Source organism: Dipteris shenzhenensis, chromosome 33 (assembly GCF_047967505.1).
Source record: "Dipteris shenzhenensis isolate YYH24624 ecotype China chromosome 33, Dip_SZ_1.0, whole genome shotgun sequence".
NCBI classification, from domain to species: Eukaryota; Viridiplantae; Streptophyta; class Polypodiopsida; order Gleicheniales; family Dipteridaceae; genus Dipteris; species Dipteris shenzhenensis.
Genome location: NC_141628.1, coordinates 6,045,575 through 6,072,537, shown reverse-complemented (window position 1 = coordinate 6,072,537; position 26,963 = coordinate 6,045,575). Strand labels below are relative to the sequence as shown.

At 47.1% G+C, this 26,963-nt stretch overlaps 1 protein-coding gene across 1 annotated transcript in view; it reads left to right on the top strand.

The window, feature by feature from the left end:
* LOC147879588 (regulator of nonsense transcripts UPF2) overlaps positions 1–26,963 on the top strand; it is a 96,075-nt gene that overhangs the window by 29,158 nt on the left and 39,954 nt on the right. Inside the window, exons 9-12 of the mRNA XM_087371512.1 lie at positions 8,595–8,682; positions 9,049–9,360; positions 9,751–9,948; positions 20,573–20,674. Of these exons, the coding sequence (XP_087227638.1) occupies positions 8,595–8,682; positions 9,049–9,360; positions 9,751–9,948; positions 20,573–20,674 (700 nt within the window). The remainder of the gene's footprint in view (positions 1–8,594; positions 8,683–9,048; positions 9,361–9,750; positions 9,949–20,572; positions 20,675–26,963) is intronic.

Sequence of the window (26,963 nt, the reverse complement as noted above, 5' to 3'; positions counted from 1 at the left end):
AAGAATCTGGAAATACCCTGTGCATACCAGTTGGGCCGCTGGGTGGGGGGGCGACTCTGCATCCTCCCAAGAACTCGCCTGCCCAAAGTCGTGCTCAGGTCGGCCCCTGTTCTGTCACAACCTCTGGCCAGCTCCACTCTCCTGGATCCCACTCAAGCTCTGACAAGGTCCGCCCCTCCCAGAGCCAGAGTCGCCAAAGCTGCAGCTGATCTTGCTCGATGCTAGGGTCGGTACGCCAGACCTTCCCCAAAAGGCCTACGATCCGAACCCTCTGCCATGGAAGTAGGGGGTCGATGAGTGCATCCTCTCTCCTGAGTCGTCCATCCCCCATAACCGCGAAGAAAGAAATAGAGGAGTCGACCATACGTCCTGCGACCACCAGTGGGATGCCACGGGGGGTGAACTGTCCCAGCCAACGGTTGTCACCAAGCATGAGGAACTGAGGCTCCGGTGGAACTAACCAGTCAGCTGGGATCGCGCCGTCGATCTCCATGCGTCTCGCCTGGGCTCCATGAACTCCTCCAGCGGCGTCTGCGAGATCAGCCGTCTCCAAATATCTGTACGTGTCCCTCCAAACTCGAAGGGACCGGGCTGGCCCCCTCATCCAACCATCCCACCTGATGTGTGATCTCTCCCCCAACTGAAGGCCCTCGGCATCTTTGACCTGATCGTTCCAGATAAGCGGCTGGCGATCAATCTCCTCCTGACAGCGGGGAGGGGACTGAATGAGACTGAGGCGGAACCGCCTCCAAACCATAAGGAGGCTACGAACGAGTGGGGAACGGGGCTGAGTAAGTGGGGCGGAAGTGAAGATCCACCTGAGGGACGGGAGCCACTCTCCACCTCGTCGCGGGACACAAGAACTGACCCCCTGCTGAAGTAGCATCTTCCACGTATGCCCCCCCGGGGTCAAACCGCGGATGACTAACTTGCCTAGCAAGGCCTGACTCTGCAGCTCTGGATCGATGACTCCATGCGGAAGAATAACTGTCTGCCAAGCAACCCTGGCTCTGGTATCTCTGAGGCCATCCTCCCCGGACCAAAGGAAGTTCCGAACCAGCCTCCTAAGCTGTGCCACACTGGATCTCGAGAAACACCAACAGGAAGCCACATACCAAGCCGTGGCAAGGAGGACTTGGTTGACTACCAAGGCACGACCTGCAAGGGAGAGCTTAGCAGTGCTCCAGAAAGCCAGCTTCCGTCGGATGGAATCTAGCACCGGGAGAAACTGCTGAGCTGGCGTGATGTCCAGGCCGACCTGAAAACCCAAGTATCTAGCTGTCTGTCCCCGCGGGATCCACCTGAAACCCAAAAACCTCCCCCACTGAGAACGCGCCCCGAGGTCTGTGAGGAAACCAACTGATTTGTTCCAGTTGATTTTCGCACCAGCAGCCAAACAGAAGACCTTCAGGGCCAACCTCACCCTCTCCAGCATCAACTCATCGTCCTGGACATACAGGGCTGTGTCATCCGCGTACTCCGAGTCCAAGAGCTCCGTGTCCTCCCAGAGGGGTAGGCGAACACCCCTGATCCCTGTAGACCTCGCCCGGAGATAGTAAGTCATAGCCTCGGCGAAGAAGAGAAACAGGTAAGGGGCAAGGGGGCAGCCCTGACGGACTGATCTCTCCAAGCTAAAACGCTCTCCCATCCTGGCTCCAATGATGACTTTGCTAGAGGCTGTCCTGTACAAAGCTGAAATGCCCTGAATCCAACCTGCTGGGAAACCTAGCCGCTCCAGAGTCCCCTCCAGAAAGGACCAGTCCACCCGATCGTAGGCCTTCTCAAAGTCGAGAAGTAGGATGGCAAGGTGTGATCCGCTGTGCTGAGCCCACTCTGCCGCCTATGAAAAGGTGAAGACATTGTCCAGGATACTGCGATCCTGAACAAAGCCTGTCTGAGTGTCGTGAATGATGTCTGGAAGTAGAGGCCGAACTCTGGCGCTGATCATCTTGGCTAGGATTTTGTAGGCAGTGGTAAGGAGAGTGATCGGGCGCCACTGACAGATCTCCTGTCTATCTCCTCCCTTCGGGATGAGACAAATCAATCCCGAGGAGAGGCTCTCTGGCATATAACCGCTGCTGAAAATCCTCTGAAAAGCTGCTAAGAGGGGCTGATGGATCTGGTCCCAGAAGGAGATGAAGAATGCCCGGGATAGCCCATCCTCACCTGGGCATTTCTGTCCATCGATGGCCATCAAGGCCTCCAGCATCTCATCCGTGGTAAAGGGTGCCAACAGCGTCGCCTGCATGCTAGGCTGGACCAAGGAAGGAGTGTGTCTCCACACCTCCTCGCGGGCACGACGAGTGCGAGGAGCAAGTGGCTCCTGCTGAAAAAGGGTCCTGTAGAAGTCGGTGGCCAATCCCAAGACCTCTCCCGGATCCGTGACAATGTGTCCCCACGCTGTCCTGAGACTCCGAAGCTAATCACCTGCAGCTCTCTGGCCATGTGTCCTGAAGAATTCCCTGCACATCCGGTCACCCTTCCGAGCCCAGAAGGAGAGAGAGGCGTGATAGGAAAACTCTGAGCGACGCTAGAGTGTCTCCTCAAGAAGGGCTCTGGCTCGAAGGGCCTGGATCCGAAGCTCCTCCGAGCCCGGGGATGCCTGCTGGAGCCGCTGAATGGAGGCGAGGTCTCTCCGAAGGGCTCTCTCTCTACCCCACCACTCCTGTCGAACCTGTAGGGCTGCGAGCTGGCAGATCTGGCTGGACTCCCGCAATGCCTGCGCCACCGAATCAACCAAGTCCTCGCACTCGCCCCAGTCTCTGTCCCAAAGATCGCAAATACTGCTGCGCACGTCCTCCCTCGAGAAAATGGAATCGGGAATCCGGCATGAGCGGGGGGGAAGGGTCTGAGCTGCCGAATCTAATGATAAGAGCACCGGAGAGTGTCGTCCCTGGAACTATACCGGCCTGACCGCCTCTGCTGATGGCCCAATCACTAACATAGAATCTGTCCAGCCTCTCCAGGAGTCTGCCTCCTTCCCTGCGGAAACCCCACGAGAAGTCCAAGCTCCCGTGCCAACGCCGGAAGGACGGGTGTCGCCAACAGTCCCTTCCTCCTATCGCAAAGATGAAAGAGTCCCAAGCGGATTGCTCTGCCTGAGCCATACCTGTAAATTCCGGTCCTCTGCCCTGCTGGTCCTCCAAGGTCTCCAACTTGTTGAAGTCACCTCCAACAATCCAGGAATCCACGTCTGGGAGAATCCCTGTAAGTGTCCTCCAGAAGGTGGCTCTACAACGGAGATCTGTGGGGGCATAAATGTTGAGGATTCCAACTCTGGAGCCCTCTAATTCCAGGCCTACCCAAAGGGCACGACCTGGAATCAACATGCCATGATCGAAAACTCCCTGGGCTAGCTGCTCTCCCACGGAAGTACAGACACCACCACTCCTCCCCAGTGCGCCGATCGAGGGCTCCCAATAAGTGTGAGAGCGACCAGTGAAGATCTTCCCACATCTACAGGAGTGAGCCGCCGAAAGCTTGTGTTCCTGTAGCAGAAGTACATCCACACGTCCTACCACTGCTGGCTGAAGTTCCTGTCTCAAAATGAGCTTCCTGGGACCACGGGTGCCAGAAGAGTGAAACCCGTTCACATTCCAGGATACGAGGTGTAGGCTCATGGTGAGGACTGGGAGGCAGCGAACAACTGTCTGCTCGCGGTCGAGGTCGAAGAAGAAGCTGACATTTCGGAGGAGAGGCGCTGGCGCTTATGGGAAGGTTTGGAGGGGGAGGCGGGGTCGTCCTGCCCGTCCTTCAACACCTTCAGCAAAGGCGAGAGGCCTTTGGTACCATGAACGAAGGCTTTCTCGAGCCAGCTCGAGATCTCTGAGGTGGACATCCCGTAGAAGGCACGGAGTTTCTGAGGCGTCCAGGCTCTGACATCTTGGGGGAGGGGCCAAGACAGGGGGGGCCTGAGGATCACAATCAATCTGAATCGTTTGGCGGCGCAACGCCACCGCAGGCGCACGTCACCCTCGGACCACTGAGTCTCGAGAAGCTGCCCACCGGACGGGCCTATCCAGGAACAAATCTGAGCATGCGTCTGCTCCCTGAGAGCCTCCCAAACCGAGTCGTCTGTCCAGGTCTCGGTGCCGTCACTGAGGAACGTGAAAGCAAAGCTAGGGCCATCCCTAGGGGCCAAGGCGGCTATCTTCCCATACGCCCCTTTGCGGAGCAGGAAGATACTGATGTCGAGGCAAGCAGGGAAGGTCTCGAGGTCGGCCACATCCAAGTAGTCCCAGGGGCCAGATCTGTAAAAGTCGCGGGGGAGCTGTCTCTCCTGAGGCTGAGGCCCATCAGAGACTGCCACTGAGGGGCAAGCGGACGGAGAAGCCTGCATCGGTGATGGTGGAGACTCCGGGTGTCCTATCAGCGGAGGGGGAGGGGGAGGAGGCTGGGGAATAGGCAGCTCAGACTCCTCAGGGGCAGTTGGCGGAGGAGGAGGAGGAGGGGGAGCGGGAACTGCCCTCGGCTGGGGAACCGACGGAGCAGCTAGCTCTGCGGGAGAACTGAAAGAGGCGGGGGGGGAGGGATGGGGCTGCAACTGGAACTGGGGCTGAGAAGGAGGGGAAGAAGACTGAGGAGGACGCGGGGGCTGAAGCTGCGGGTCGGGAGGCAAGGGGTGCCGTTGGGGGACGGGCTGGGGCTGGTGGGGGGGAGGTTGGGGAGAGGGAGAGAGGGGGACCTGAGGCTGTGGAGGGCGGGCTACCGTCGAGGAAGATGCTCTCCCAAGTCCTTGGGGCGGCTGCCTATCGGGTCTCTGGGGAGCAGCTACAGGCGGGGTAACCTCTGCCTCCTTGCCTTTATCAGAGATCTTCTTGTTCTTTCCCTTTTTTCTTCTAACCTCAGTCCAGCCGCCAGCTAGCTCTGGTCCGGGCTCCGGCTGCCTCTGCTCCTCCTGGCGTGGCTGTCCGGAGGGGGGAGGAGGGGGCGGAGCGGGGGGAGGCGGGGAGGGCCGAGAAGAGCTGGCGAAACGTGGGCAGGCAGCCGCCAGGTGTCCAAAGCCGTGACACCTCAGACACTGTCCTGGCTGTCCGGTGACTACCATGCTCTGGGTGATGCTGCCGGCACCTGTCACGATCTCGATCACTGCCGGGAGAGTCGCAGGATCCGCCACGGCCACACGAACTCGGGGGGCTCCTGCCGTAGTCACCGCATCGGCGAAGGTATCGTGCATAACCCAGCCGAAGTGGGAACCAAGGTCCCTAACAATCGGCCGCAGCTCAGCAGCAAGACCGGGAAAAACCAGCGTCACTGGATGGCGAGGTATACGGAATCGGGCATCAGAATCTGCTGCGCTGAATCCACGGTACCACGGGACTATCATGATAATCTTCCCGTCCACTGCCGTGGGGGAGCCAGCAATCAGGTTGCTCGCAGCTTTCGCACTGGAGAGTTTGAGCCAGAAGATGCCCCTTCCCATAAGGGCCACCTCCACAATATGGCCGTCCTCTAACATGAGAGTGGACTGGAGCGAGTCCCTGATGGCTGATCTGGAGGGGGAATGTCCAATGACTCTGCCGTAGACTGATGTAAGAGCAAAGTCATTGGCCACCTCCTGAACCCGAGATGACTGCTGCTCAGTCAGGATGACGCGGTAGGCATCTGGAGAGGGAGGGACCGTCTGGGCCTCCAGTTCCGGGCAGGGAGCCGCCATACCGCCAAGACAAACTGCGAGGCTTCGGATGAGGAAGAGGCTGTCACCCAATAACCGGGGGGGTAGAAGCGGGAGGGTGGAGCTTGGGTGTGGCGGGAACGGAGGTGGCGCACGAGGTGGCGGACGGGGGGTGGGGAGGAATGGAGAGGCGGAGGGGGCGGGGTGGGGCGAGTGAACGGGGGGGGGCGGGGGTGAGGGCGAAAAAAAAAAAAAGGCGGGAGGCGAGGGGTAGTGGACGGGCTAGGGCGGTAGGGCGGTAGCGGCTGGGGCGGGGCGGTAGCGGCTAGGGCGGTAGGGCGGTAGCGGGGCGACGGGTAGCGGGCTAGGGCGGTAGGGTGTAGCGGGGCGGGGGGTAGCGGACTGGGGCGTAGGGGGGTAGCGGGGCGGGGGTGAGCGGAGGGGGTAGCAGGGCGGGGTAGCGGGGCGGGATAGCGGGCGGGATAGCGGGGTAGCGGGGCGGGATAGCGAGAGTGAACGGAGGGGGTAGCGGGGCGGGATAGCGGGGCGGGGGTGAGCGGAGGGGGTAGCGGGGGCGGGGTGAGCGGAAGGAGTAACGGGTGGAGGGGGAGGTAGAGGTACGGCGGGGGGGAAGGGAAGCTCGCAAGAGCAGGAGCGTCGATCACTTCCGTCGTTTCTGGTGCAATGCAAGTCTTTTCGATAATCTTTACATCACCATAGGTGATTCTTTGTTTCAACAAATTATAGGAATCCCCATGGGCACTAATTGTGCTGTCTTTTTAGCAAACTTTTATCTTTTCACTTATGAATTTGAGTTTATGCAACATCTTATTTCTATCAATACCTGCCCTATCATTTTACATAAGCTTAGCCAAGTTAGGTGTTTTACATGTGATTTATTTGTACCAGATGTTCCTGACTTTCAAGACTTTATGTACAAAGACTTTGTGTGTTTGGAGAAGGAATCTATCCTCGTGACTCTTGTGAATTGAACTGCACTTCAAGAGGGGATTCTTGTGTTTTCTTAGATCTTATACTTTCTTAATCTATCATAGAATTAGAGGTTGATATATACGATAAACGTGAACAACCTGAATATAGTGGTTTACACATTATAAAAATGCCTCATTGACTGAAAATATTTCAGATTTGGCAAAACATGGAGTCATTTCTTCCCAATTCCAATGATTTTCCCGCCTTTGTACAACTAAGGAGTCTTTTATTACTCAATGTAGTAATTTGATTCCTTTACTATTACACAAGGGGTATAATCCAAGAAAAATAATGAAAAAAGTACGCAGATTCTTAGATATGAAGGCTTTTATCTATGGTGTATCGGCCTTAGGTATGTTTAGAATGATTGATCAAAGGTACATAAACAAAAATCGCGGAGCTGAATAGCCCGTTTTTCTTTTAGTTTCAAAAAAGAGTTTGATTGACTATGCTTGTGCTTTCTAAGTTAGGAATGTAATTTTGCCTCTTTGTAGGATTAAAGGGTTCATTTAGCTGTTTTAAATGAGAGAGAGAGAGAGAGAGAGAGAGAGAGAGAGAGAGAGAGAGAAGAGAGATTTTATTCCTGTTTTTTGAAAGATTTTGTTTCTTGACTTGCTTCTTTATTTTTGCTTAGTCACCTTTTTCCTTTTTTCTTTATGTCTTGTTTTCTTTTTCTTTTGTTTGTTTGTTTGTTTGTTTTTTTTGTTTTTTGTTTTTATCTTTTTTGTTTTGTTTTTTTTTATGTATTTAAGTAAGCACTGGGTTTGACCAAGAGACCGGGGGTCTTTAGAAACCTAGTATAGGTGCTTATGCTCGGGTCCTGATGATGACAAAAGTGTTGCTCGGCTTGCTAAGTATGTCTTCCTTTTGTTTTTCATTAAAGTTTTTGTTTACCTCTATTTTTTCTTCTCTTTTGTTTTCTCTTTTATTTTCAGTGCAGATGTTTGGTTTTTAGAACAACAAAAAATCTAAATTTGTATGATTGGACATATTCTAGTCTTACAAAGGTATATCTTGAGTGTCCTATTGCCCAGTGCCCCCCCAGCTTCAGTTTGTGCTGAGTTCGCTCTCTAAAATTACAAAGGTATATGTTGAGTGTCCTATTGCCCACTTCCCTCCCAGCTTCAGTTTGACTGTTGAGCTTGCTCTCTAATATTGGTCCGTAAATCTTGGCTAGAGTGTGGCCAATCATGAGGGTACGGTAGTTCTCAGTCTCTATAGGGTCCCCAGCTTTGTGTTTCGGCACAATAGTGGTGGTGCTCCAAGCAGGTGGGAAGCCGTGACACAGTTGGGTTGGACATCTGTGCTAGGACTAGAGCTAAGAGCTCCTGTCCATGTGCAAAGTGTTTAGTTTTAAGGCTCTCATGGTCCTGCGCTCTCCGATTGTGTAATCGATGAAGTGCAGCCCATACATTCTATATGGTGAATAAGTGACAATTGGTGGGCTTGGGCATAGAGGACATACCCGGCGGTGTTTGCATCTGGGCATCATAGAGGGATCTTGTATACTTGTGCCACACATCTGGGTTAGTGAACTTGTATCCACATGTGTCGTATTAGCGTCCACGGGAGGCCTCGTTGGCCTATGGGACAAAGTGCAAAGTACACCAAAAGGTAAAACTCATACAAGCCTCAATTGGTTGGAGCAAAGGGCGCGCTAAGCCCCTTGCTGAGTACTATGCTGAAATAAAGAGCTCAATAGCTTGAGCAAACATATGCCATTTGAAATAGGCTGAGAGTGACCGGTGGAAATGTCTCGGATCTATGTTTGTCGGGCTGTCGCACGCTCTGTGAGAGAGAGAGAGAGAGAGAGAGAGAGAGATTAAGATAAACGTTTGGAGGAGGCTTCGTGGGCCTATGAGACAAAGTGCAAAACCAAAAAGGTAACTCATACAAGCCACTTGGGGCTGAAGCAAAGGGCTCACTGAGGGGGAGAGAGAGAGAGAGAGAGATAGAGAGAGATTTGAAATTTGACAGCTTTTTGTAGGGCTTTTGTACCTGCTGTGCTCCTAGGAGAAGCTGAACCAAAGAGTGGGGAACAGGCTGCAGTGAATGCAAAGACTTCGGAACAACTGGTATGGTGCCTATTGAATAAAACCTGATAGTTGTATGGGAAGTCTGGTACTAGCTGCTCCATCTCATGTGTAATTTTCCCAGCATAGCATTCACTCCTTATGTTGATGCAATGGATGTAATAGAAGTCCTTAGAATTGCAAAGGTTTTTTGGAAGCTATTTACATTGAGTTTAAGCTATGAACAATAGTTATCTTTCACACAATATAGTTTCTGATGTTTACAGGTGCAGGTGTTGGTCGTCAGTATTGTAGTTTTATCCGTGGCATCACTCAAATTACGTTTTTTTAATGGATGCAATATTTTTCAAACATATCGTCACTTGGACTTCAGCCTTTCAATCTAATACAACTTGGGAAAGTGTGCAGGATGTGCGAAATGATGCTGATTCACCTGTAGCAAGGGTAAATGTTGTCAATGAAGCAGGAGATGGAACACAAGAAAATGAGATTTTGGTTCTTGAAGTAGGTTCTCCATTAGCTGATGAGAAATTGAAGGAGAAGGAAAGCGAGAAAAATAAACTTAAAGATGGGGACAAGGGCAAGGATAAAGAAAGTGAGAAAAAATCAGAGAAAGAAAATGAAAGGGAGAAGGCCAAAGGACTTGAAGGTGCAAATCTAGATAGTCTTCTCCAAAGACTTCCTGGATGTGTTAGCCGTGACTTGATTGACCAGCTTACAGTAAGTATCATGATAAAGTTGATTTGTGTTTGTTTATGCTTACAGTTCAACGATCGAGCTTTAAATGCACGCTTTTAGCTTTATGCTTGGTATTCTTTGATACTTTTCCGTCTGTTTTTGTGTTTTTGGATGAAATGTTTGTTTAAATTAACTTGTTAATTGGAGTCTTGCTTATGTTCAAAGATAGTCTTAATAAATGATATTCTTTTGTGTGCTTTTGGTACACACGCTAGTGGTTGGGTTTTCAAAGTTCTAAGGCGATTTGAGAATTTTTGTTGTCTATTCAATGGTCCAACTATTGAGGTCCTTTCAGCAATGTTCTTTCTCTGATACAGTAGGCTAGCTGTTGCAACATACAACTTGAAACTTCCTTGTGTGCGGATTATACAGGTGGATTTCTGCTATTTGAACTCCAAGAGCAACAGGAAAAAACTCGTACGAGCTTTGTTCGGTGTACCTCGTACCTCTCTAGAGTTGTTGCCATATTACTCAAGAATGGTGGCCACATTGTCAAGTTGTATGAAAGATGTTGCTCCAATGCTTCTGCAACTTTTGGAAGAAGAATTCAACTCCTTAGTCAACAAGAAGGTAATTCTATGTGGCATCAGTTTGGTAAAGTCGGTGTTTTTGTGCTTTTTGATTTGGAAAAACCGTGGAGTTATAACAATGCAGGGCCCTGTCACTTTATACTCTAGTTTTTCATGCCTTTGGAGCTTGTCATTTCATTGGAACGCATCTTCAATTGGGAACTTTTTGGTTTTGTGGAGTACACTTTAATGTAGGCATCCTGATTATAACTTGGGGGATAGGGTATGCATCGAAGCTCGATCAGGTTAGTTTACTGCGGCATATAGATATTGACTATACTAAACCTAAAAATGGCCTTGCTGTTTTGGTGAAACCAATGGAACATCTACATATCTGTAGAGGCGAGCCAAAGGTATCTTGTGCATGTCACAGTTTTTGCCCTCTTCAAGCCTCTCCATGATGTCATTATCCTTGGATAACAGGACTGGTTTTCAACTGCAGAAGGTTTCTAGGCACATTTGTAAGCGAACATTTGAAGGAACTACTTTTCATTCGTACTAGAAGTATCAGTGGACAAAATTGGGAACTGGCAGGCTAACATTAGACCCTTACTAAGGGCTCTGCCACTTTTTGGAAGATCTTTCTTATTGCCTGATGTTTATATGGTGTAGGATCCAATTTTATGGAGAGATTTAATGACTAGGATTGACTTAATGGCTTTAGGGTCTTTTAAGTGCAAGCTCATTTGGATATCATGAGTGATGTAATCAGTATATTACTGAAAATTTTTTTCTTTCCTGAGTGAGGGGTTCCATAGAATCATTGTATTGCAAAGTATGTGGAGTGCAAAGCACAAAGAAGTGCACACATTCGCTAGAATTCGCAGCATAAAGATGGCATATATGTGCCATAACCCCTTTATAAAATGTGAAAGCTGCCAGAAAACGTGAAGTTATTAAGTTCTCAAGAGCAATGGTGTAATCATGTGTGCTGTTTCCTATTGGATTCCACGTTTTACACGGGCACTTGTTGGGAAGTAGACTTGGAAGCTGAGTGGAATGGATTGGAGAGACAGTGCTTGCTCGCCTCATTAGAGACAGCCACTCCATGCAGTATAGTACTTGAAAAGTTTGGAGCTAACCCTGCAAATGACCATCTCTTTCTAGATCATCCCTTACCTCGACTGAGCTAAATCAGAGCCGTGTATCACTTTCCTTGTCTGTACTAGCAGTAAAGGAGGATCATAAATTTTACTATGCACAAGTGAGTTTATGAGTTTCCTCTTATGGTATGTCCTTATAGATGTTTGGCGCTAGGACTTGGATCTCCCCACCGCTATCATTGGCACTAGGATGGCCTTGTACAAGGGGACTGCCTCGTCCACCTCATTGACGATGGGTCCACCCGAACAGCTGGGCACTTTCAGATCCACCCGCTATATGCAGGCCCGATTGCATGGGGCATCTCGGACCTCGGTGTCTCATGACACAAGTTTGAGATAGAGGCAGGATGAAAGAATCCAGCCAAAGATCCCTCAAAGAGTTGAGATTGTGCCTCCTCCACCTCATTGAGGATGGGTCCACCCGAACAGCTGGGTACTTTCAGATCCACCCGTTATATGCAGGCTCGATTGCCATGGGGCACCTCGGGGTCTCATGACACAAGTTTGAGATAGAGGCAGGATGAAAGAATCCAGCCAAAAATTCCCCAAAGAGTTGAGATTGTGATTATTGTGCCATTGAGAGATCAAGGGTTATGTGCTGATGCCATGTATTGAGCCTTCAGATTTGCCATGCTGCCCAGTAGTGGGCCCTTCCAAAGCCTAGGAGCACCAAGCCTTTAGGACATATGCCAATTTTTTCAAGGTACCAAGCTATGTTCATGGCCAAGAGCTATGATAGCTCTATATGGGAGCACCCTCCAAGGCCAAGTGCTACGATAGCTCTATATGACTCTTGTTGCCTTCTTGCTTATGTTTCCCTTTGTGCTTTTACTTGCTCATTCTCGTGGCAGTTGGTGTTCTCATTAGCGAGGGGGTACTCCACAAGGAGCCTAGTACACGGCCTATCCTACATATAGAGAAAGAAAGAAAGAAAAAGAAATAAAGTTTATTAAAGTCTTCGGAAGACCGATGGGTCTATGAGACTATGCAAAACTTGGTACAAATGAACTGTGAGGGTGGAGCTACTAAAATGAGCATCCACACCAATGCAGAATGCAAAAAATGGAAAGTGGTAGTACTATGTACTAAGTACAACATAGTCATGTCAATGGTCGACTACATATCAATCTCATGATCAACATCATCACCAACATCGTCAGCATCATCAGGGCATCAGGATGGATGAGGCAATGGAGGCATGAACACGGCAATAGAGTGCTATCGACCGCTCACGGGTGTGGCCCTGTGACATCTCCTGCTCATAACTTTGCACCTAACAAGGGCTACAGTACCCCCTGTCGGCCGGGCTTCGACTCTGAACAGGGAGGGGATATCCCGAAGTGTAATCTGTGCGTCAACCCTCTATCTAAGCTGTCGAGTCACTGGCTCTGGGTCATGATCATGTCGAGGTCTCGTCCCGTGGGGGTCCATGTGATTTGGCAAGAAGAACTCCGTGATGAAGCTTTAAGAGGGATCTGCCAAGGAAGAAGTCTGCTCTTGTCTCCATGATCGAAGCAGCCTCTCGCAGTGCCTGACTGCCTCATGAATGAAAGTCACCAAGCATCTCTGGTGTGGATAGGAGAGCAACCGGGACAAAGCCCCAGAGCTATCTCTGAAGAGGCAATAGAAACGCCTTCGGATCTCATAGTAAACATGACACCTGAAGATGAAATGCTCCTCCGTCTCAACCTCCTGTATGTCACACAATGTGCATATGCGCCTTGCCCTGGGTAGGCCCTCTGCTCTGCCGCTCTCGATACGAAGTCTATGTGAAGAGACCCGCCACTTCCCAATAGAGATCCTCAGTGAGTGGGGTAAGTGGATTTGCGTGTATCTTGGTGGATCAATGAACCCCTTCTCTGTGATATGCAAGCAGTGATCCCTGTAAAAGCTGAGCTTCACTGGAAGCTTGCTCGGTCCCAGCAGCTAGGTCCGGAATGTGTGTAGCTGTAAGAGATCCTGGCGGATGACCTGGTTAACCTCATGTGGCAGGAGGGGCAAGAACGGAGCGTCCATACTGTACTGGAAAGGAGGGAATCCATGTGGAGCCCTAGTTGCTCAAACCATCTCTCTGTGCGTGCATACTAGCATCTCTGGTCCCATTCCATCATTCCTCATCAGTGTTAGCTATCAAGCAGGTCATTCATGTAAGGTAACCAAACCGAGATCTTAGCCATACTTTACTCCTCCACCTAGATATAATGTACTTCACTATGAGTTCTTTCCACATCTTGGTAGTTTGGTAAGAGCTAATCTCCATTTAAGTTTTCTATAGGCATGCACTTATGGCTATTTTGGAGGACAAATTCGGGACATCTCAAGGACGTAATCCTTGCATAGACTCGTGGCACTTCTAAAGGACCAATTGGACGAACATTTCAAAGACACAATTCTTGCATGTCACTATTGTAGCACGTGGAAATCAATGGTAGGCTATTTGTCATGATCAGCCCTCTATTGTTGGAGATGATACTTAGTGCCTTGGCTTGAGGATGGTGATCTCTATTGAGACACAAAGAGACCCAAGAGACTCGCGTTGACCTCCCTAGTGTTGAATGGGATGTATATTCCATTGTTTGGCACTACAACTTCTATTGGATGATGTTTCCAATATCCATACTACTCTGGTGCATATTAGAAGTTAATCTTTACCATGATGAGCGATCAATAAGGGGGAACCCTTCTCTTTAAGGGGGGAAAACGGAGGCACAAACATACGGTGTTAATAGATCTAGAGCCTGTGACATGGCACAAGAGGATGGGTGCATAGATCATGCATGGCGACATTTCATTCATGTTCAAGACCGGAGCACGATGGACATATGTTACCGTGGCCCTTGTCAGACGTAGAGCCATCACCTGGTTGCCACAACGGACCACATCCATAGATAGACGGCAACACTCTTGGCTTTGACTCATGCTAGCACAGTCTCACCCACCATTGTGCCCATCATGATATCCCACACTTTGGGACCTTCACTCACATATCTTGATGTATCTGATCATATTGATATTGAATTTGATATGATGATGATGATGATATGACTATGTGGTACTTAGCATTTTGCATGGGTCATGATGCTCATTTAGTAGCTCCACCTTTCAGCTAATTGATTAGCTTTCTCCCAGTCTTGTAGACCCATCGGTCTTCCAAAGAATTTAATATTGATTTTTCGAGCCGCGCTGATGTTCTCCTAGTGGGGACTTTAACGTGAGGACAGGAGCACGCCAAGTGTCACTGCTAGATTTCGAGAGGATGCTATATGACTTCCTGACATAGATCTTGCTGATGCTGACATATAAGGGGTGTTTGCTGATAGAAGGATCCTTGTCACTTCTTACGGACATGCACTACTTGATTTAGGTACGGCACACGATCTCATTATCTCTAATGGTCTTGAGCGACGGCCCTCCTCCTAGTGGCTTCACCTGCTTTCCACATGGAGGGGGGTCTACTGTAGTTGATTATATCTTGGGATCTCTTGCCTTCACACCACACATCACAGACTTTTTTGTTTCACCATCACCACGTGGGGCTGACTACACATCTTCTTCTTTAATATCACCACTCTCCCCCTTGCCCGACCACTCACCACACCACCCACCTACACTACCTATCACGATATACACTTTGACCATAGCCTCTCACCCAAATACTCTGCACGGCTCTACACTCTACTCACCTATATTGACCACATACCCCTCCTAGAGGACCAAGCTGTGTTGATTAGCCGATCGCTACGAAGCTGCCCTTCAAGCCTTCCTGTGCACCACATGTTCTAACCATCCACCGCCATTAGTGTCCGTGCCATGTAATAGTTGGTACGATGACGAGTGTAAAGCTCTTCGCCGACAACTCTGATTCGAAGCCCACATGGCCTACCAAGCAAACTAGACACATTACACGAGTATCGTCGTCTAGTTCGCCAAAAGAAATGAAACTTTGTTCGCCAAAACGAGGATGAATTATTGAACATTCTTTTCAGTAATAATTCCTAAGACTTTTGGGACGGTTTCTTGAACGGTGGTCCCCCTCACCACTCACAGACACTCAGGTTTGGCATGACTATGCCCGCACACTTTATGACATCCCCAACCAGCCCACACCTGATCTCTCGCACATATTATGGCCAACCTCTTGCACTCTTTTCACTAAGGGGGGCATCAAAGACGTGGTCATGAAGCTTCATAATGGCTGAGCGAAGGATCATGAGGGTTTATGCACCGAGTTTGTTATTGATATCCTAGCCCCTAAGCTATTTAATGAAGCAATTTGTCTCAGTTTTCCATGCACTTGGACTCTCAACACTATCATACCTATCCACAAGGCAAGGGATCCCATGGATCCAAGTAACTACAAGACCATTATGATCGGGCATGTTATGTCCAAGATATATGCTTTAGTGCTAGATATGGAGGTCAGTCGCTATGCGGAGATGTAGGGACTTAGAGCAGATGGACAGGCAGGATTTCGACATGACCACGGAATCATGGATCACATCTTGACACTTGGGAGTATCATAGAGGAGGCTAGGACATGGAGGTAGAGGGTTTATTGTTGTTTTGTGGATTTTCGCAAAGCCTTTGATACAGTACCTTGAGTATGCCTCCATCAGGTGCGGTTACAGTAGCTGGGATATGGGCGGGATATAGTTTGGGCTTTCATGGCACTTTATGAGAGGGTTTTTGGCAAGGTTCGGACGGGGGGCGGATGGACAGATGAGATCACGAGCACCATTTGGGTCGAACAAGGTTATTCACTCCTCTACATAGATGAGAGCTTGAGTCTTTTATGAGGACACTAGGAGGAGCCGGCTGTTCTGTAGCCGGTTACTTGCACCGGATTCTTTTGTACGGCGATGATGTGGTGCTCTTATCCTCGTACGCTGAGGGGCTCCAAAGACATCTATGTAGGCTAGGGCAAGCAATGGAAGCTCAAAAATGAGTGGGAGAAAGCAAAAAACGAGCTGCTGTAGTGAAAATGCTGCTACAATGAATGGAGGCTCAAGAGGGAGCCAATATGACAAAACCTTAGGGCTAAATGTCCTAATTGGACTAAGTTTCCTAACTGAACTAGATGGTACATGAACTAACTGTACCAAGAGTCCTAATTGATTGTAACTTGTCCTACAAGGCACATACCAAGGAACAAGTGGCACCTATGGATAGCCCATAGAATGGCCTACAAACCCCCCTCCATGGTATGGGCTAAAGTATTTTGGACATGGCTCAGGATACCTGGATATCTAATGTCATGGTTGCACATGTTCATCCTGTAGGGATATAGCAACCTATGACTGTACAGAGTACAACATATCAAGTCACAAAAGGAACTAAGTTTAAAGCTTGTCGAAAAGCTTCAAACTTAGGTCGAGGTAGAGCCTTCGTAAAAAGATTTGCCAAGTTGTCTTCAGTGGGAACATAAGACAACTGAATATCACTTGCTGATAATCTCTCTTTGACTTAGTGATAGTGAATCTCAATATGCTTTGCGCAAGCATGGAAAATTGGATTCCGTGCAACAACCAAAGCACTTTGACTATCACTAAAGATGACGGTAGAAGCAGTCTCACATGCATAAAGATCTGCAAGTAGCTTCTGAAGCCAGACACACTCCACTAGAGCTGTAAAAGTTGCTCTGTACTCAGCTTCACAGCTAGAAGTAGCAACTATATTGTGCTTCTTGCTGAACCAAGAAACACATGAAGTACCAAGCATGAAACATGTGCCACTATGTGACACACGGGTGTCTGAACAGCCATCCCAATCACTATCAGTGAATCCATGCATGACAAGTGAAGTATTAGCCTCATAAAGAAGGCCCAAATGCTGAGTGCCTTTGAGATATTTGAAGACACTCTTCATGGCATGCCAATGGTGCGTAGAGGAGTTGTACATATATTTGCTCAACTATGAGACAACATATTGTAGATCAGGTCTTGTATGGCATAAATAAATCAAACAAGCAATTGCCTACTGATAGAGAGTGACATCACATGCACCGTTTCCATCCTCAGAAGAGAAGTGAAAACCAGGCTCTAATGGTGTGGATACTGGCTTGCAATCCTCAAACTGAAAACGCTGCAAAAGCTGTCCAATATACTTGGACTAGCAAATTGGATACCCCGATAGTAGTGCGAAAGACCAAGATTAAACATAGCAAATGTCTACTGCAAATCAAGCTTAAAATCTGCAATTTGCTTAGCATGTGTCCCAGTCACAAGCATGTCATCCACATAGAGGACTAAAATCAGCAAATCTGTTCCACTCTTGCAGATGTAAAGTGTAGCCTCTGTGGGGCTGTTCTGAAAGTCAAGGGTGAGCAAATGAGTATGTATCGGGGAATACCAAGCCCGAGGTGCCTGCTTCAATCCATAGAGGGCCTTCTTTTAGCGGCAGACCTTGCGTTTAGAACTGTTGACCTCAAAGCCATGAGGTTGGGAAACATAGACCTCTTCTTGCAAATGCCCAGTAGGAAAGCTGTCTTGATATCAAGCTGATGTACCTTACAAAGAAAGTGGAGAGGAGAGAGATCCAATGGAGGGGTACTCGCAACCCGAGGCTAAGGGAAGCCAAAAGAGGAAGAATGGGCTCAAGGAGTGGACTCCAGATCACTTCAGCAAGCTCCAAGTATCTCCAAATGCCAAGCACGAACCTCGAAATGAAGAAATGTGCTTAGAAAAAGCTCCAAATAGCTGGCACGCACCACGAGACAGCTAGAGATAGCTCCAAAACGTTGCAAAAACCCCGAACAGCCTGAAAGGGAGTCTGTACAGAGCCGTACTGCAGTAAATGCTTCCGTACAACAGTCTGTACTGTTGTACGGACCAGCATACGCGAGTTTTGAAGTAGGTCCGTACAACAGTCTGTACTGCCGTACAGCACCTTACGCGTCTTCAATGCGGAGAGCAGGTCCATACAGTCCCAAAAGAGCAGTAAATGCAGGCGTTAGGGTTCTGTACAGTCCGTACTAGCTGTACAGAATTGTATACAAGCAATAAATGCAGTGTACGGCCACATGCGCAGGGTGGAATTACTGCAGCTGACTGAAAATGAGTCGAAAAAGCTCCTCCTCTGCAGCAAGTGCTCCAAAATGCAAAGTCCACGGGCCAAATGTGAAGTTCTCGCGATGGAAAAGCTTGGAGAGGCCTCAAACACTCACGGGTGTGTAGAAATCAGCATACTAGCAAGAATGAGCGCTCAAGAGGCTGCCAAACAGCTTGGGAAAGCTGTCATTGGCTGAGGGAATCGATTCCCGACCTGCTTTGATACCATTGTTGGCTATGGCAAGTAATGGAAGCTCAAAAATGGAAGAGACAAGGAGAAAAACGAGATGCTGTAAAACTGAAAGTGGAGGTGCGAGAGGGAGCCAACATAACAAAACCCTAGGGCTAACTGTCCTAACTGGACTAAGTGTGCTAACTGACCTAGGTGGTACATGTATTAACTGTACCAATAGTCCTACCTGACTATAACTAGGCCTACAAGGCATATACCAAGGAATAAGTGGCACCTATGGATAACCCATAGAATGGCCTACAACGTTATTAGCACACTAATAGCATTTTTGTCTGTCAACCGTCGTATGCTAAAGGCTTGCTGAGAAATTTCCACACGCGTGGAGAGCAAAAAATTTTCATTCCCATGGGGACAAGATTGAATTTGGACATTGATGTGGGTGAGCCAAATGCGAAGGACACTTTGTACAGGCAGTTAGTGGGAGCTTGACCTGACATTTCATATGCAGTAAGTTTTGTCAATCAGTACATGGCACATCCTAAGGCTAGGCCATGAGGGTCCTTAGGCACATCAAAGATACTACACATTTTAGGATTTTCTATGTGCCGTCAAATACTTTGTGTTGGTGATTGGGTAGGTAGCAAAAACAAAATCTTTACTTGAAGCTATACTTTTTCACTCAACACTAGCTGTATGTTATGGGTGAACAGGAAGCAAAACACTTGCTCTTTATTGAAGTAGTTTGTATTCCGTTTTACTAAGTGGTCTTGGCTTATCACAACAAATTGGGTGTAATAATCAATATGTATTGCTATGGCCAAGAATCTTGTAAATAACTTTAGGATTAAGCACATTTGACATCAAATATCAATTCATCATTGAAAAGGTGGAAAATCAGCAGGTCAAATATCTATTGATCTACCAAGGATAATCTCGTAGAACCAACAAGGTATTTTTGCTATGCAATCATCTCCTTGGTATACAAATACTTGATTCTTGAAAGGGGGAGCGATGATGCATGATGATGCAATGCGCAACGATCGAGTCAGACTTCTTGAAAGGGGAAGCGATGATGCATGATGATGATTCTTGAAAGGGGGAGCGATGATGCAATGCCCAACGATCGAGTCAGACGTCTATAACCCTTTTGTATTATGGGGGGGAATTGTTGGGTTATGCCCACCATGGATTGGATAATGTCTTCATGGCTTGTGATATTGACTCTAATCTGGGTTTCGACGTTTAACTAGTGTACATGGTCTTAGACAACTTGTAGAATTTAGATCTAGAATCAGACTCCAATTCATTGAAAGAGGCTAAGGGTTGGTGCATGAATTTCTTTTTGCACATACATGTGGCACTATGCCATAGATCGCTATGCCATGTGTCACTCTTGGACTTATACCTAGGGCTTAATGAAAACTTGAAATTCAAAATGTGCTATTAGTTTCATCTTTCTCAAGCTTACTCGATGTTGTATGCTCTCTTTGCTCTTAGAAACTTCACAATGGGGAGGTATGGTTGTTTGTGTGAGTGATATAAAACTACCTACCTTGGCGATCCATGTACCCTCTTTTATTATGCAATCCTGCACTTTGTGTGGCAAGCCATGTGTACCCATGTACTATAGGTAGGTTCTTATTTTTGCTATGATGCATCTTTGTGTATATTACAAGGTCCTTCCCCTTGGAGCTATTGGTCAAATTGCTTGGTGAAGACCACAACTGCAGTAAAAAATTTGGAAATTTGAATGCAAGGTGATCATTTGTCTCGGTCTCCAGCATATCACATAAAATACAGATTCGTCTATCATGTGGGATGCCCTTTGCCCGTCCTGTCTCAACTCGTAGATTGTGTGAAGATACTTGGAAGTCTATCTTACGAAGACTTTAATAAACTTTCTTTCTTTCTTTCTTTCACACTCACGCACGCACACACGTGCAGGCAAGCATGCACACAGGCATGTGCGTGTGTACCAAGACATAGAGCCCCTCATACTAATCATTTGTTGGTTCCCCTCTCAAGGTGGGAGTCTTTTTGTGCGTGTGACGTAGTAGTTATGCTTGGGTGCTGATGAGAAATTAGCCGTAGCTTTGCTTACTAAGTTATTTTTGCTTTTATTTTTTGTTTAAAGTCGCTTATAAACTCCCTTCTTCCCTTTGTTCTTTTGCTTGTTTGATTAAATTCTTATTTTGTATAGTTGGATATATTCTAGTCTTGTGAAGGTATATATTCCTTTAGTCCTTAGTTTTTGAAGATCTATCCTTGGATTACTTGTTTCAGGATCAAATGAATATTGAGACAAAGATAAGAAATATACGATTTATTGGAGAATTAGCAAAGTTCAAAGTGGCATCATCAGGACTCGTGTTTAGCTGCCTAAAGGTTTGAGGTTACCTTGATCCATGCAATTTGCTAGATGTCCTTTTCTTTTTTGTGTGCTATTATGAAGAAGTTTATACTTAGGACCATAGTTGTACTATATCTTGCTTTTTTTGAGTTGATATTCATACTCTTCTTGTTGCTTTACTCGCGTTATCGAATGACTTTTTATATGTATCTTGTAGATCAATCTAGACCTTGTCTAGTCTCTTAAGTCCTAGTTTACTAACAATTCTTTGATGTCCTACGGGTGTTTTCTCTTGCATTTTCTTTTCAAGTAGACGTCGTTGGCTATAAACTTTATGTGTAAGGTGCCAGCTATAGTTTTTATTCCATGAAGACTTGTAGGCAATCTGCTACTTTTTCTAGTGCTTATCCTAAGAGGATAGTTGGACCTGACGTGAACAATTACAAATAATGTTTTATGATTTCGTCCGAAGAGTAATATTTCTTGTGGAATTAGATAGCTTATGCCTTGTATGTTGTGTATAGGCCATATGAGGCCTGTTTAAAATGTGATATCCATTAGGTATTGACTTACATATGGCTTGCAATCAATGTAGAAAGTCAAGATATCTTTGTGTCATAGGTGTCTTTAGTAGGCCTGATTGATATGTGTGCGTGCGTGTGTGTGTTTGTAGATAGATTCAACTGTGTAGTTGTCATATATTGAGATCTTGTGATGCTGTATTGCAAGGTCCCCCCTTGGGAAGTGCCTCTTGTTAATATAAATTTCGATGGATCCCCCCCCCCCCGGCCAAAAAAAAAAAAAGTGCGTGCATGTGTGTGTGATGAGGGAAGGCTTAGGAAGTTAGGATCTAGAACATCAAGAAGATACACATTGTGAATGGAGCAATGCAGCCCTTTTTGATTTCAAAGTTTGGTGAATGTGGTCAAGTTTAATAGCATCTCATGTTGTACTTCAAAAAACAAAACAACATGCCACAATTTCACACCTTATTTCAAGGTATGGTGAGTGTCTCAAGTTTAATAGCATCTCATGTTGTACTTCATAAAAAAGAAGAAGATGCCAAAATTTCACACCTTGAAGGTCTCTTCTTTGTCTTTTGTAGCCCACCAACCCAATGACTTGATATAGTGTTTAGGGTGTTAAGCAAATTTGTCACAAGACCTCCCACAAGGAGTCCCAATGGACATTGCTAAATGCTGCCCAAGGATTGCCACTCTATCCTTTGTTTTGTGCACGCATCAAAACTAGTGCACTGCTCTAGAAGATATTTGGGAGTGAGGAAGGGTGGTATGATGGCAAATGAAGACTTGAAACCCGCTCTTTTGTATGAGTAGGGAAAGAAGAATTGTTATCATCAAGCGAAACTTCTTCCAATGCTGAAGAGTTGGAGTCAAGTCCCTAACCACAAGCTAGGCATGGCTGCTTTGACATGTGCTATAGTGTCACTGAAAGAGTCTTACTCTTTATACCATCCTTCAAGAAGTCCCCCTATTCTTATCTTCAAGGCATTATCACGTCTAGCTGTGTGTTCTTTAATCTCTTCCTGAATGTCAACTTTATGGTATCACTTCCTTCTTAGCGGTTTGTACTTGAGTGTGAACTAGATCTTCGATTGTAGAGACTAGCTGGGGGGTAGGAGGGAAGCCTTGCAAGACTTTACAGCCTCATCAACTACTGCTTGCTTGCCAGGTCCTTCAAGAACTTGAACTCTAGCTATTGCATTCGTTGGAGGGTCCTGGAAGCATCGCCTCTCTAGTCGGGCTAGAGCGCCCCGTCCTTGTGTGAGTCGTGCCGTACCTGCATGGATCATCGTGAAACCTGGCCCCGTGAAGACTACTCCCAAATATGTGTAAGATTGCACTATCTCCATAGGCTCGTCATGGTATGTGAAGCTATGTTGACGGGATATTGCTCGCGAGGTGTTGAAGACAGTCAAATCTCTCTCTCTGTGCAGAACATCTCCAGAGCCTCTAGATGTTTCTGTAGAGGAAGATATGAGGACTATGTCATCGGCGTACAACAATATCTGCACCATCAAGTCAGCCAGAAGTGAGCCCTCTCCTCCTAGGCGATTGACAAAAGAAGTGATCTCATCAATATAGAGCCTTTAGAGGGTAGGCGATCGGGGGCAGCCTTGTTTTACTCTGATAGTGCTCTCAACCCACTTTGACACCTCCCTTTAACGGACTCATACAGACTCATGACCCCCCAAATCATGATCTCTGGGAGCTGCAACTCCTGTAACCTCTTGATTAGGCGAGAGCGTGGGACAGTATTAAATGCCTTATGAAAGTCTACGAAACAAGTGTAGACTTTCTGATGCCTTGACTTCGCCTCCTTAATAATGGCCCTCAGGGTGAAAATGTGGTCTTGGGTGGAGTGCTGTCTCCAAAAGCTTGCGTGCCCAAGTGCACGTTGCCTATGATGCTCTATGTGGCTATTGATCTCCCTCTCTAGTATTGACCCGTATATCTTAGTCAAAGTGTGGCCAATCATAAGAGTGCGGTAGTTCCCATTGTCCATGGGTTCCTCTGCCTTGTGTAGGCTATCTCATGGGCTATCCATAGATGCCACTTATACCTTGGTATAAGCCTTGTAGGCCTAGTTATAGTCAGTTAGGACTATTGGTACAGTTAGTTTATGTACCATCTAGGTCAGTTAGGACAATTAGTCCAGTTAGGGTAGTTAGCCCTAGGGTTTTGTTATGTTGGCTCTCCCTTGAGCCTCCACACTTCAGTTTTGCAGCAATCTATTACAGCATCTCGTTTTTCTCCATTGTGCTTTCATTTTTGAGCTTCCATTGCTTCCAACACCCAATAGTGGTATCAGAGCAGGTCGGTAATCCATTCCCTCAGCCATTGACAGCTTTCCCAAGCTCTTTGGCAGCCTCTGGAGCCCTCATTCTTACTGGTCTTGCTGGTTTTCACACTCCCACGAGTGTTTGAGACCTGTCCAAGCAATTCTGTCGCAAAAGATCTCATTCTGATGCGAGAAGATCGCATTTTGGAGCAGCTACTGCGAAGGAGACACATTTTGGAGCAAATCTGAGTACTTTTCTGCAGCAAAACCTACATGTACGGAATTCCGTACAACCGTACGGACCTGCCAGAAATCCGTACACTGACAGAATTCCGTACACCTGTCAGAATTTCGTACGGATCTACCTCGGAGTGCGTGCCAGTTATATTGAAGGTTTCTCAGCATTTCGGACCTGCCTCGAGCTGCGTGCCAGCATTTTGAAACTGCCTCGAGCAGCGTACCAGCATTTTGGAGCTGCCTCGAGCTGCGTGCCGGCGCTTGGAGCCATTTGGAGCTGCTGAATTGATCAAGAGACTTCTCTTTGAGCTCTTCCCTCCTCATTTGGCATCCCTTTGCCTCAAGCTGCGAGCTTCTCTCCATTGGATCTCTTTCTCCGATATATCCGAGCCACGAACGATCTGTTATTGGCCTTCCGCAATATCTTGTTGGGCTCCCTCACTCGTACAATTTTCCACGACTTCTGCAATATGATACATAAAGAAAGGAGACCAGGAAGAGATGGTACCGCCATATTTATAATCGGTTTCATGACAAATTACCACGGTAGTGGAATGTTGCCTCTTCATCGCACCCTGGATGGGGTTCGGCGACGCTCATCATGTCTACCAACCAATAACCAAAACAACTCAAAATAAAAGAGAGAACGGAAGTTTGAATAACAAAATGGAATACTGAAAGCAACAAACCGAATTCAAAGTTGTTGTGGACCTCTCTCGAATTGGCTACTACAGGTCTCCATGGAGTCACCCAATGCCATCCGAGGTCGCCATCATAACGAATGATCATTTCTCAAGCAGTGCCAATGCGAGAAGACGATGGACGTTCTTAGGTCTCCTCCAAAGTTTCATAGGCAACAACAAATATAGAATTTCCCAAGCAATAGGCTGCCTGAGATGTAAATAGAACTTGGATGAACACAAACCCATACTCATAATACTTGGGAGCGATTGACATAGCAAAGCATCATGAAAACAGCTCCATGCATGCACCTATGCTAGTAACAACTTGTAGTATCTGGTTCTTCTAGTGCAAAAGATCGACATGAGCCTGCTAATTTCGCACAAGACCACCATTGGGCTTTCTTGGTTACATGTCAGTATGATCCTGATGTTCATGATGCTTGTATGGTAGTTTCAGATGTTCGTGATGCCTGGTTCTTTGATAGTGGTGCTAGCAAGCACATTACTTCCTGCAGAAAGTTATTCAGCTCATTGGAGCTTACATCTAAGGGAGGCAGTGTCACATGTGCCAATAATGCATCATATACCGTGAAAGGTATTGGGCAAGTTGCTCTTACTTCTGTCTTTAGTGGTATTGTCACTCTAGAGCATGTGCTTTATGTTCCACGCATTCGTAAGAACCTCATTTCTATTTATCATTTCTACATGTGGCTTTCAGGTTATTTTTGATGGTGTGAGGTGTGCAGTGTATGATGCTACACATGCCTTTACCTTGGTTTTGACTGGCACATTGTCTAGCGGTCTTTACAGACTTGATGCTTATGACAGATGTTCAGATGATGGTGCTACAGTTGCCGATGCACATGCCTTTGCTATTGATTCTACCATGGCAGATACTCATTTGTGGCATGAGAGGTTTGGACACCTCAATTTTGGAGCCCTATATAAGGAAGATATGGTTGTGGATCTTCCCAAAATGCATATGCCCACCAAACATGTGTTTGAAGTTTGAACCAATGTTACTTGGTAAGATGCACCATGCTGCGTTTCCCAAGCATGGGAGAGTTGGTGCTTCACGTAAGCTTTATCTGGTTCATAGTGATGTTTGTGGACCCATGAGGGTTGCAACTCTTGGGGGGTTCTACTATTTTGTTACTTTTATTGATGATCTCACCAGGTACACTTGGATTTTCGCATTGAAATCCAAGTCTGATGTTTCTTCATGCTTCAAGCACTTTATTGCCTTGGTTGAGAATGAGAGTGGGCTGCACATTGCTCACATCAATACAAACAGGGGGGGTGAATACATGTCGAAGGAGTTTGCTGTTTTTTTGGCTTCCCGTGGCATCAATCATCGATGCACGGTGTCTATGGAATCCCGTGGATGAGTGGAAGAATAGATCAGTGATGGAAATGGCCAGATGTATGTTGAAAGGCAAACATTTGCCTAATAAGTTGTGGTTGGGAGCGGTCATGTGTGCAAATTACATCTTGAATAGATGTCCTACAAAGGCATTGTAGACTCACACACCTTATGAGGCTTGGACGGGTCGTAAGCCTCGCATTTCCCACATGAGGCCTTTTGGATGCTTAGCTTATGCTCATGTGCCTTCGCAGAGCTGCACTAAGTTGGATGATAAAGCTGTTAAATGCATTTTTTTTGGGTATAGTTCAGAGAGCAGGGGCTATAAGCTATATCAGCCCTGCACGGGCAAGTGTTTTGTCAGTCGGGATGTTGTGTTTGATGAATCTTTCACTATGCCTTTGCTGGACTGTCAAAAACAGCCCGTTGTAGATTCCCCAGACATATTTGACAGCTTGATGCCTTTGTTTCCATCCGATGCTCCGGATGATGTTCCATCTGAGGTTGTCCCTTCTCCATCTGTTGGTCATTTGCAGCCACATGTGCATGCAGAAATTCAGCCTGATATGCTTATCATTGATCAGGATCATTTGCATCGGGCTCTTGACCAGGAAAAAGCAGCAATTCAGGAGCCTAAGAAGGTACCCTGTTGGCTTCTTGACAGATTAAAAGACAGCAAACAAGACACTCCTTTGCCAGCCTGTACGAGAGCAGCTGTACGGAAAGAGCATGCTAGTTTTGTTGTTTATGCTTTGGTTGCTTCAGCATGCAATGAAGAGCCATTATGTCATCAAGATGCCTTTCAGAATGATTCTTGGATGAAGGCCATCCAAGCTGAATTGGATTCTATCCATAAGAATGACACTTGGGAGTTGTGTGATTTGCCTTATGGCAAGAATGCCATTGGAACTAAGTGGGTTTACAAGATCGAACGGAAAGTTAATGGTTCAGTGGACTGTTACAAAGCCCGTCTTGTTGCTAAGGGCTATGCTCAGCAGCATGGCATTGACTTTGAGGAGACTTTGGCTCCCACTTCTAGGATCACTACCATTCGCATTGTTATTGCCTTTGCTGCCCACTTTCATTGGCAGATACATCAGCTTGATATTAAGATAGCTTTCCTTCATGGGCATTTGCAGGAGGAGGTCTATGTTTCCCAACCTCCTGGCTTTGAGGTTGAAGGTTTTGAACGCAAAGTATGCCGCTTGAAAAAGGCCCTCTATGGATTGAAGCAGGCAC